General features: G+C 46.8%; 1 protein-coding gene across 1 annotated transcript in view; it reads left to right on the top strand.

The window, feature by feature from the left end:
- LOC111149941 (otogelin) overlaps positions 1 to 12,355 on the top strand; it is a 77,745-nt gene that overhangs the window by 31,908 nt on the left and 33,482 nt on the right. Inside the window, 7 exon segments of the mRNA XM_022507214.1 lie at positions 4,980 to 5,087; positions 5,457 to 5,595; positions 7,203 to 7,337; positions 7,583 to 7,729; positions 8,023 to 8,142; positions 9,612 to 9,728; positions 10,431 to 10,587. Of these exon segments, the coding sequence (XP_022362922.1) occupies positions 4,980 to 5,087; positions 5,457 to 5,595; positions 7,203 to 7,337; positions 7,583 to 7,729; positions 8,023 to 8,142; positions 9,612 to 9,728; positions 10,431 to 10,587 (923 nt within the window).

Raw genomic sequence — 12,355 nt, 5'->3', positions numbered from 1 at the left:
TGGCCATTTGTATATCTTCCTTTGTGAAATGTCCTTTCAAGTCTTTTGCCCATATCTTATTTAGTTGGCTATTTTCTTTAAATTGAGTTAGAGGGGCACCTGGGTGGCTCAGTGGGTTAAAGCCTCTGCTTTCCGCTCAGGTCATGATCCCAGGGTCCTGGGATTGAGCTCCGCATCAGGCTCACTGCTCAGTGGGGAGCCTGCTTCCTCCTCTCTCTCTCTCTCTGCCTGTTTCTCTGCCTACTTGTGATCTCTGGCTGTCAAATAAATAAATAAATCATCTTAAATTGAGTTAGAGTTCTTTCCTCATCAAATATATACATTGCAAATATTTTCTCCCTGCCTGTGGTTTGTCTATCTATTTACTTAATATATCTTAATAAGCCTAAAAACTTTTGATGAGCAGAAGTTTTAAATTTTGATTACATCTAATCTATTATTTTTCTCCTTTAGGATCAGTGTTCTCCATGTCCTCAGTAGTTACAATTCCAAGGCCACAAAGACATTCTCTGATGTTTTCCTCTGGTAGCTTTACAGTTTTGGCTTTTACATTGGATCTATAATCTACCTGAAATGATTCTATATTGTAGAATGGAGTCAAATTTCATTTTACTTTTTTCTGATGGCTATCCTGCAGTTTTAGCCCCATTTTAATAAAAGACTTTTCTCTCCTTATTGAATTGCTTTGGTCCCTCTGTTAAAAAAAAAATCAATTGACTCTTTAAATGTGGGTCTATTTTAAGACTCTCTATTCTGTACCATTAATCTCTTTGTCTGTCTTTAGGCCAGTATCACACAGTCTTGATTTCTGAAGTTTATGTTAAGTCTTGAAATCAGAAAGTGATAGTGCTCCAACTTTGTTCTTTTTCAGGATTTTTGGACACTCCTAGGTCTTTGCATTTCCATGTAAGTTTAGAGAATTTCTACAGAAAAGCCTCTGGGATTTTGATTGGTTCTGTGTTGAATCTAGACGTCAGTTTGACGAGAGCTGGCATCTTCACTCTAGCGTGTCCACCAATGCACAAATATGGCATCATTCCATTTATTGGGTCTCCTTTAATTTCTCTCAGCAGTGTTCCGTACTTTTCATGGAAAGGCTTTGCACATATATTATTGAATTTATTCATAGGTATTTGATGTCTTTGCTGTCCATTCCATCTAAGTTGTCAAATTCATTGGCTTTACATCATTAAAGTATTTCTTTATTTTCCTTTTAATATCTGTAGGACCTGCAATGATTTTTTCTCTTTTCTCCTGATATTGGTAATTTGAGTCTTTTCTCTTTTTCTTATTATCCAGTCTAGGCAGGGGGTTGTCAATTTTATTGATGTTTTCAAAGACCCTACTGTGGTTCCATTGATTTTTTTTTCCTATGGTTTTCTGTTTCACTGATTTCTGTTCTAATCTTTATTTTCTTCCTACTACTTACTTTGGATTTAATTTGCTCTTACATTTGTTAAATTGTTATTTCTAGTATAAGCATTTAAAGCCATAAATTTTTCCATAAGCACTGCTTTAGCTCACTCTACAAATTTTTTTTAAAAAGATTTTATTTATTTATTTGACAGAGAGGCACAAGTAGGCAGAGAGGCAGGCAGAGAGAGAGGAGGAAACAGGCTCCCCACAGAGCGGAGAGCCCGATGTGGGGCTCTATCCCAGGACCCTGGGATCATGACCTGAGCTGAAGGCAGAGGCTTTAACCCACTGAGCCACCCAGGCGCCCCTCACTCTACAAATTTTTATACCATGTGTTTTCATTATCTTTGTTGTAATCTTTTCTAATTTCCTTTTTGATTTATTCTTTGACCCATGAGTTATTTAGAAATGTTACTAGAGGGGCGTCTGGGTGGCTTCGTCGGTTAAGCATCTGCCTTTGGCTTGAGTCATGATCCCAGGGTCCTAGGATGGAGCCCCACATCAGGGTCTCTGCTTAGTAGGCAGGTGGCCTCTCTCTCTTCCTCTGTCTGCTGCTCTGCCTGCTTTGTGCTCTCTCTCTGTGTGTCAAATAAATATATAAAATCTTAAAAAAAAGAAATGTTACTAGATTTTGAAATATTTGGAGATTTTTCCTATACTTGTTCATTACTGATTTCTTTCTTTCTTTCTTTTTTAAGACTCATTTATTTATTTGGAGGGGAGGGGGTGTGCACAACCCGGAGGGCCAGAGGGAGAAGGAGAGAGAATCATAAGCAGACTCTGTGTTGAGCGTGGAGCCCAACACAGGGCTTGATCTCATGACCTTGAGATCATGACCTGAACAGAAACCAAGAGTTGGATGCTTAACCAACTGCACCATGCAGGCACCCCTGTTCCTGATTTCTAATTTAATTCACCATGATCAGAGAATATACTTTGTATGATTTCAAACCTTTGAAATTCATTGAGTTTTATGGTCCAGAATATAGTTGTCTGGGTGCACCTCCCATGAATGCTTGAAAATAATGAATACTTTGCAGTTACTGGATAGTGTTGTGAGCATGCTAGGAAGGTGCATGCATGGGTTGTGTCTTTCTATAGAGTCAGCTTTATTCAGTCACAAAGCAAGGTTAACATAATTATTAAGCAGATTCAGGATTCCAAACTCAATGACATTTCACCATGTGATTAACTTGGTTTCTTACATGTCACACAAGGCAAAGCACAAGACACGTCACACAATAAATGTGATAGAACAGGAGGTAGGACATTAACAATCCAAACATGAAGTCGGTCTGGGGGTGCACAGTAGAGATCAGGCCTTGGTCTGGTCCGGGTCAGCTCCCAGAGCTTCCTGCTTATCATGTTCAAGCAGTGAGTGAAGGATCTCTGTTCTGTTCAGAGATCGATCAGGTGGAACCTTCGGTGGCAGCTGCCTTTTTGAAGTGGTCAGACATAGAGGAGTCCCTATCTGAGGAGTCTGACAGTTTGCAGCAAAAATCCTCCCCTTTAAGAGAGATATAATCAGCCTTGGGCCTTAGTAGATGCACCTCCTCTGTTTCTCCTGGTTATCAGTTCTGAATGTGTCATTAGCCGGTGCTGGTCTCAGCGATAATCTGATCACAGCTGCAATGCCCTTAGCTGCTTGAGTCACTGTTCAACATAGTCCACTGCTTGACCCGAGTTACCCCATCTTGTTCACTACAGAGTTTTTAAATTGTCAATGAAGTCAAGAGCTTGTCAGAGTTGTTCATTTCTCTAGCATCTTTGAAAATTTTTTTGTTCTGTCATTAATGGAGTGGAGTGTTGAGATCTCTTACTATAATTGTGGATTTGTTTCTTTCTCTTTTTCATTTCTATGAGTTTTTGCTTCTGTTTTTAAGCTTTGTTACTTGGTACATGCCCATTCAAAACTGTTACGTTCTCTTGATAAATGGACTCTTTTGTTGTCATGAACTATCCCTCCTATTTCTGTTAATGCTACTTGGCTTGAAGTCTGCTTTGTCTGATGTTAATAAAGCCACTCCATCTTCCTTATAACTGGTGTTTACATGGCATTTTTTCCTATAATTTTACTTTTAATGTTTCTTTGCCTTTATATTTCAGTTGTGTCTTTTGTAAACAGAATGCAGTTGGGTCTTGCTTTTTCAGCCAATGTTATAGTTTCTGTCTTTTCAATTGAAGAGTTTATACATTTTGATTTAATGTAATTGGATTTGATTTAATATACCATCTTGTTATTTGTTATCTGTTTGTCTCTCTCTCTCTCTTTTTTTTTTTTTTTTTTTGAAAAAAGATCTGTTGTATTGGGGTTGTTTTTTGATTTTTTTTTTTTGTCTTTTCTGCCTTTTGGGGAGTTATTTTTTAACATTCCATTTTATTTCCTTTATTTCATTTTAACTACATATCTTAGCATTTTTTTGTGTTTTTTCTAGAGATAACAACATGTATCTTTCATTTATCAGTCTACTGTGAATTAATATTTTACCACTTTCTGTAGAACACTTTCTGTAGTACCAGTATACTTTCATTTACTTACTTTTTGTCCTTTGTGCTATTATTCTCATACATTTTATTTCTATGTATTTTGTAAACCTCACAATTCATTGATATTAACCTTGTTCTAAATGCTCCATTATCTCTTAGATAAATTAAGAAGCAATTTCCAGAATTATTTACCAACATATTTTCTATTTTTAGAGCTCTTCATTCCTTCATATGAATCTGAGTTTCCATCTTCTTGAAAAGCTTTCTTTTTTTTTTTTTAAGATTTTATTTATTTATTTATTTGACAGACAGAGATCACAAGTAGGCAGAGAGGCAGGCAGAGAGAGAGGAGGAAGCAGGTTCCCTGCTGAGCAGAGAGCCCGATGCAGGGCTCGATCCCAGGGCCCGGGATCATGACCTGAGCTGAAGGCAGAGGCTTTAACGCACTGAGCCACCCAGGCGCCCCTGAAAAGCTTTCTTTAACAACTTTCTTTTTTCTGAGAGAGAGAGAGGGCGTGCGTGTGAGCAGGGTGGGCGAAGGGCAGAGGGAGTGGGAGAGAGAGAATCTTAAGCAGGCTCCATGTCCAGTGCAGAACCCAGTGAGGGGCTCGATCTCAGGACCCTGAGATCCTAACCTGAGCCAAAATCAAGAGTCAGACCCTTAACTAACTGAGTCACCCAGGCATCCCTAACGTTTCTTTTTAGTGCAGGTCTGCTGGTTGCTCATGGAGGGCCAATGCCCATGTTCATTATCTGTTTATTAATGTAGCGCTAGTGCCTAAGGGGTAACTGGCATCCAGCCTGACTGAGGGGGATGTGGCTGGTAGAGCTGAGCCTTGCTTCCTGATGGATGGCAGAGGCTTCCAAGATGGGCCCAGTCTTTGGTTTTTCCAGTTACCAAGGTACCTCTGACCTGCTCTGGGCAGCAGCAGGATGGTAGGTGGGCACATGGTCAGTTTCTTCTGGGGCAAATGCTGAGAGCCGCCCTATGGTAGCCATGTGGAGTCAGGGTCCCCCATAAATGGCAGAAATTGGAAGCATGCTGGCTTGACCACCTGCTTGCTGTGTCCCCACAGCTTACTCAGACACGGGGACGCATGTTTCCTGCCAGAGGATTGCCCATGCACTTGGAGGGGGAAGGAGTATTTCCCCGGGGACCAGGTCATGTCCCCCTGCCATACCTGGTAAGTGAGGGGCCTGTTCAGGCTCTGCTTTTGGCTGGGGATGAGGATGGATATAAGAAGCATGATCGTGAGCTCCAACCAGCGCTCCTCCTTCCCCCATGTTCATACCCACGTTGTGTGTTTGTGTGCCATACAGGGATATGTGTATATATACAAGGGTATGCATAGACAGAAATCTGGGGGGCGTTTTTGTAAATGTTTACACAAATGTGGTTTTGTGACCTCCTGCTTCTGTTGGAGGTCTTTGGTGTTTGTGAGCCCCCCCAGGCCGGGGGCACAGAATGGGCATATAGGCAAGGGCTCTGGCGTGGATATTCCAAGCGTGTGTGGCATGGACCCTGTGAGCTGTTCTGGGCCCTTGTGTTTCAGTGTGTGCCAGCGGGGCTCGTTCCTGTGTGTGCTCCATCCCTGCGCGTCCACCTGCACGGCCTATGGAGACCGGCACTACCGCACATTCGATGGGCTCCCGTTCGACTTCGTGGGGGCGTGCAAAGTGCACCTGGTCAAGGTGAGCTCCCAGATGTGTCTGCCCAGCTGGCTGTGTGGGGACCCGGGGCAGCTGAAGCCGAGGACCTGTCCGGCAGGGTGACGTTCTAGACTCCAGTCTGATGCCTAATGGGGCGGATGGAGGGATCTAAGCCTGGGGGTAGGGCTACCTAGAGACTGAAGGAAGTGTTGAGGGGCAGGCTCAGGGCTAGACAGAGCTCACCAGTCTATAATCCCCCACTGCTTGGCCGCTCACCATTATAGCCTTGCCCCACTGGGTCCCAAGGCTTTTCCTGTCTGTAATAGGATCTCATGTTTTTTGAGCTTTTATTGTATGCCTGGTGGTCTCCTGAGCCAATCTCATGGATTCCTTTACTTAATTCTCACAGCAACCCTACGAAGTAGAGTTTCCTACCTCATGTTATAGAGGGAGCAACTTAGGCTTAGGGGAGTTGGGTGTCTTGCCTGAGGTCACCCCACTGGGTGGTGGCAGAGCCAGTGTCAGGTTTGAACCAAGAAATCTTGGGAGGTTCGGTATGCAAAATCCGTTAGTTTCTGGTGAAGGAAAAGGGATGGTGATTTGGGGTGGAGGGCACAGTAGAGGCAGGATCCTCTAGAAAAGGGGTACCAACAAGGCAGGTGGGAGAGACACACCCAGGGGACCCTGATTTTGCTAAGGGCCTGTCTCATTATATAATAGTGACAGTAATAATAATGACAGACCTTTCATGGAATGAGTCCTAGCTATGTGGAAGGCACAGTATGGCAGTCTTTCACATAATTTCTGTAACTCTGAAAGACAGATAATTGAACCTATTTTAATTTTTAAATTTCAAAGATAATGCATGCTCTGCATTGATATTTAAAATAATATAGAAGCATATATTAAAAATAAATGTTTCCCTTCACAGCTCTTCTGTTCCCATTCCCTGCTCATAACAGTTCGGTGCGAGTCCTTTAAGATTTTGTTCCATGAGACAGACAGACACACAAGCACACACGTACTTTGTTCAGGATTCTGCAATTTGCTTTATTCACTTTATACCAGATACCTTAGTCATTGTACTACCAGTACATCCTTCTTTCTTCTATAAAATTCTACAGAGAGAGCACGCTCTAGTTTGTCTTATTATCCCCCCATTGACAGACATTTAGATTGTTGCTGATAATTTAAATTAATACTTTTGTGCATGTATCTCTAGAATCTTAGAAATGGAATTGCCATAAAAAGCTGCATACACATAAGATGTTATTTGGTGCTTGCAATTTGCCCTGCAAAAAGGCTTACAATATTGTCCTCGTGTATATAAGACAGTACCCCTGCCCTATACCCCTGTCAGCACCAGCCATCCCCATTATATAGCCATCCATCCATCCATCCCTCCCTTCCTCCCTCCCTCCCTCTGTCAGATACTTTTTGGAGATGAGTACATGCTAAGCACAGCACTAGGCACCCAACAGTGAAATTGAGCTTTGGAGAACTGGAGTACATTGCCCAAAGTCACACAGTTAGTAAGAACTGTAAGTGGATTGGAAACCACATCAGAGTCCATGTCCCACTACCTCTGGGCCTGTCCGCAGGCTCTTGTCTCTCCCTGCCTTTACTGAACTCCCTTATCTTCTCCCCAGAGCACGTCAGACCTCAGTTTCTCCGTGATTGTTGAGAACATAGACTGCTACAGCTCTGGCTTCATCTGCAGGAAGTTTATTTCCATCAATGTCGGGAACTCTCTCCTTATCTTTGATGACGACTCGGGAAGTCCTGTAAGGCCCAGTGCGGGTTCAGGTTGCACAGACAGTCTGTATGTTAGTAGGGGCTGGGGCAGAAGAGGGCCGGGGACCCTTCCTTGGGGCTGGTAAGTCAGCAGCCCTGACTGAACTCCTTGGTCAGAGTCAAAAACAGAGCGGTCAATGTCAGAGTGTGAGGGAGGCATGTTTCTGGAGCTGGGAACCTGACCAAGGTGTTGGGGGACACTCAGCCTCAGGAATGACCATCTCTGTCCCTCTAGAGTCCTGAGAGCTTCCTGGATGAGAAGCAGGAGGTCCACACGTGGCAAGCGGGGTTTTTCACACTGGTGCATTTCCCAAGGGAGGACATCACCCTCTTATGGGACCAGAGAACCACAGTGCACATCCAGGCGGGGCCACAGTGGCAGGTACTTGCATGAGCAATGACCTTCCCAGGGCCCTCTGCTCCTACCTGGGGCTGACCCAGGCCACCGGGCATCCTTGCACGAGCTGTCCGCTCACTGAGGAGCCAGGAATATCATGCCTCCCTCCCTGTCTGCCCCCACCCCACACTGTGCCCTTCTTCTCTGACTCTTCTCCTATCCCTCTTTACATCGCAGCCCCAGAAGTTGCTTCGGGTTTGTGATGGACTCCCGGGCTCATGACAACCGCTCATCCCTCATGTTCCTGAAGGTGACTGCGGTGTCCTCTCTTCTTTCAGGGCCAGTTGGCAGGACTGTGTGGGAACTTCGACTTAAAAACCATCAATGAGATGAGGACTCCAGAGAATTTAGAGTTAACGAACCCCCAGGAGTTTGGCAGTAGTTGGGCTGCAGTCGAGGTAAACTTCCCTAGGCTGGCTTCCTCCCTTGCTCAGATGGGCCCCGGCTGGACCGAGGGGACCTGGCCCCAGGTCAGGGACACTGGTGGGAGTGGGACTGCTCATGCAACGGCTCTCCCGGCCTCTGACCCAGAGGCCTTCGACTCTGTTCTGTGGCCCAAGGGCATGTACCACCCGTCTCACAAACCAGGCTGCACCTGTGGCTTGGATTAAGCCCTCCTGGGAGGGTGGGGGGCTGAGGAGGAGAAAAAGTCTTTGTCCAAGGAGAGACGACCACTTACTTACTAGGAAGGATGAGGTTTGTTTGAACAAGACCATCTCAGCCATCTCTGTGCCCCCAGTGCCAGGCACTAGATCGGTCCAGAGAAGAGTCCACAAGAGACCCATGTGGACTGAGGCAGTCAGAGCAGGCTTCCTGAAGGAGGTAGGAAAGATTGGTGCTTAAAGGCCGTATTTGGAAAGATGCGTGTATCAGAGAGAAGGCCTCTGAGAGGGAGGACAACTTTAGCAGAGGCGGAAATGTGGAGGATGTCCCTGGGGTTTGGGAGATGGCTGAGGCCCCCCAAGTTGTGAGCTATGGGGGAAAACAGCACTGAGCCAAGAGTGAGAGACCTAGGTTCTTGTCTTGGGCCATCCAGGGACTTGTTGGGTGAGCTTGACTAGGTTCCACCTTCTCCGTGGTCCTCTGAAGGAACTGTGCCAGGAGAGGGATGGAAACTGGATTTAATCTCTTGTGACAACTCTGATCAGTCAGAAGAGGTGGCCTGGGAAGCTGTGTTGAGAAATACTTAAGACTCACAACAGGCTCGGCTAGAAGATGATCTGCGATTGATTAGTTATGTCTGTCGTGGGTCCGGCAGCAGAGAGTGGTCATATGAGTGTTACGTATGTGCCTTTCACAGAGTCATCCTAGGTGCCTAATTCTCTGTTGGGGAGTAGATGAAGATGAGCTTATATAGACTGGGATCAGGGAACAGTCATGGCTTGGAGCCCAGTGTAATCCTGAGGTGGGACAACGCTCTTCTTGCAGCCTCAGGGGAGCGTGCTCTACCTACCGCCATTTTAGAGAAGCAGAGAGGAGAGCTTCCGCATTTTTGCAAGCTGACGGCCAGAGGGGATCCTCAGCTCCTAGGGAGCACCCACCATTCCCACCATGTGAGAGTCCCCTCCATGGCTGCTTGCTTCCTCCCAGCCATTAAGGGGGAGACTCCAGGGAGATGGGATCTATCGTCTTATGTAACATGAAAATGCTGTCACATACACTTAACTGCGTCCATCCCACCACCTCTTTCTTTTGTCTGTTTGAAGCAAGTCATGGGTCCTTCCCATACTCAAGGGGAGGGGATTATACAAGGACTTAAACCTTAAGAGTCAGGAGATCACGGGGCTACGCTAAGAGTCTGTCCACCACACGAGGCACCAGGCATTGTGGGGGTAGGGAGATCAACAGCCCTGCCTTTGCCTCGCAGTGCCCAGACACCCTTGACCCCTGGGACACATGTGTCCTGAATCCTCTCCGAGAACCGTTTGCCAGAAAGGAGTGCAGCATCCTGCTCAGCGAGGTGTTTGAGATCTGTCACCCCGTGGTGAGTGGACCCCAGCCCCAGTTCTCCTGAGCCCCTCCCCGCCTTCCCATGGTCCCTTCTGCTCTCAGAACCCCCCACCGTGCCTATGGAGAGGCACCGCAGGTCTAGAAAGGAGACCTACCTCTGCCAGTCCCCTGCCTCCAGCCTGCTCCGATGAGCTTGTCCTATTTCCCCAGGTAACCCAGGACAGACAGCCAGACAAACAGCTTCCATGCCTTTTTCAAACCTATCTCGATCTGGCTCTTCCTTCCGGTGAGGAAGTTTCTCTGCACAGTGGACACAAACCCTCGTGCCCTGGCATGTCAGCCTGTTGCCTCTTCTGCCCTCCGTGGAGACGGAGCATGGCACCCCCCTCTCCCAGGGCCTCGAAGGCTGCCATCGGCCTGGCCTTGCCTCTCTCTGGCCCTGGCTGGGTGTCCATAGCCCATGTCTGTTTCTCAGCCTCACTGTTAGCTTCTGGATCCAAGAGCATAGGCCTGGGGAAGGCGGGAGCTTAATTCTCAAAAGTGGGGTCTGCCTGGGCCGTGGAGTTTTTCCCTCAGAGCTGGCTCCCTGTGTGCCCTCAGCCCACCAGGTAGCTCACCCCAGCCTGCAGACCCTTCGTGTGGACACAGAGCCCTGCCGCTGGAGGTATTAGCTGAGAAGCCCAAGGGCTAACCTTTGGGAGCTGTCCTCTGACCTCTGACTCCTGACCTCCTCCAGGTCGACGTCACTTGGTTTTACTCAAACTGCCTGACAGACACCTGTGGGTGCAGCCAGGGTGGCGACTGTGAGTGTCTCTGTGCCAGCGTGTCTGCCTATGCCCACCAGTGCTGCCAGCACGGGGTAGCTGTGGACTGGCGGACCCCACGCCTCTGCCGTGAGTATCCAGAGCGATCACCCTGTGTGGGGGGTGGGAGCCCTCTGTGGGCAGGCCCAGAGGCCACCATCACTCTGGCTGGGGTTCTGGAGTACTTGGTACCAGCTAGGCACCAACTAGTGTGCCCGTATCTTTCACCAAATTCATAAAATCCCTATCAAGTAGGAGTTCATTCCTGTTTCACAGCTGAGAAACAGGTTAGACAGCAAGAGAGATGGAGTGTCACACTCAAGGTCACACGGGTTAGTGGTGGAGCCAGGGCTTGTCTTCAGGTGGTCTGGCTGCAAATCTGTGCTCTTAACCACTTTATCAGGGGAGTCAGGAGCCCTGGGTTTCAGACCCACACCAGCCATTTGCAAGCTGTGTGGCCTCCAGCAATTCACCCAACCTCTCTGGGGGTCAACTCTCTCATCTGAAAAGTAGGATGAGAAAACCTGCCCCACCAGGTTTGTTGTGAGGATCAAATGGGACTTAAAAAGCTTTTGTCAGCTAAGACACACAGGCCCCATCAGAGGCAACACAGGACCTCGGATTATTCAGAGCAATGGTGGTCTGTAAATGCATTGGGCTGTACGCTCCATCCAGTAAAGATATTTCAAGTATGCGTTCATACACATACACAGATACACACACACACACATACACACACACACACACTATTGGTAGTATACATGTGCATCATCAAACAGATACAAGAGTAAATATTTTAAAAAATGAAATAAAATATATAGAACATTACATTATTCACGCACCTATTATTTTTTTATTATTTGTTCCTGCACGCCAGTGGTCTTCCTGGCACCAGCACGCCTCATTTTGGGGAGCAGTGGTTATCCCACAGGCTCTGGGACCAGACTGTTTGCATTCAGGCCCAAGCCCCACCCAGCAGGGTGACCTGGGGCCCGATCTCCACACTCAGACTCCTGCTTGTGGCCTAAGAGCCCTCCCTTGCAGGGCACTGCGAGATTTCAGGGAGCTGGCACATGTGAGGCACGGGGCACACACTGTGTGCTATCACTGAGGTTGCTGTCATTTCTCACGGGGACACGGGTGCTGGCCTGTCCTGAGCCCTGAGAGCTCCAAGAAGGATGACGCTGGGAAAAAGATGGAGAAGAATCTGCCTCTGGCGTCCCTTTTCTCTGACCGGTTTCCTCTGAGACCCTTCCACTGCAGAGGCTCTGTGGCCTTGCTTGGTGGCCTTCCCTCTATTTCTCAGTAAAAATCCTTCATCAAGGAGAAGGGAGCCCAGATTTACCCAGGATCTGCTGTGTGCCTGGCCCTGGGCCTTCTGCACATTAGCTCATTGATATTTGGGGCTAGGGACACCTCACCTAGGACACAAGATTTAAGGAGGCACAAAAAACTCAGTAATGGAGATAAATCGCATTTTAAGGAAATACTTTTTTAAAAAATCAAACTCAGTGTAAAAATATCTGTGGCTTTGATGAACAAAATAGCAAAGTTTTAAGTAATGACAGGGTCGATGGTATTGATTTTCTCTTCTGCCTCAGTATCTCATGTGGCTTGGCTAGGCGCTATCGTTGATTCTGTCCTTGTTTTAAATTTTTGATATTTGGTTCATCTGGATATTTTGCATTAATTTAAAAAATTTTAAAACAGTGCATTAAAAAATTATGTGTCTTAATTACTGAGATGTTTGATGCCCCCTTCCCTTTGTGACGCAAGGTGAGCACCTGTTTTGCTCTAGTCCAGAACTCACAAATCTGGGGGGCAGCTACCCCTGGTGGTCCCATATTGTAGAGCAGGG

Source organism: Enhydra lutris, unplaced genomic scaffold, assembly GCF_002288905.1.
Source record: "Enhydra lutris kenyoni isolate GAN:26980312 unplaced genomic scaffold, ASM228890v2 scaffoldscaffold22, whole genome shotgun sequence".
Classification (NCBI taxonomy): domain Eukaryota; kingdom Metazoa; phylum Chordata; class Mammalia; order Carnivora; family Mustelidae; genus Enhydra; species Enhydra lutris.
This window is presented reverse-complemented; position numbering and strand designations above follow the sequence as displayed.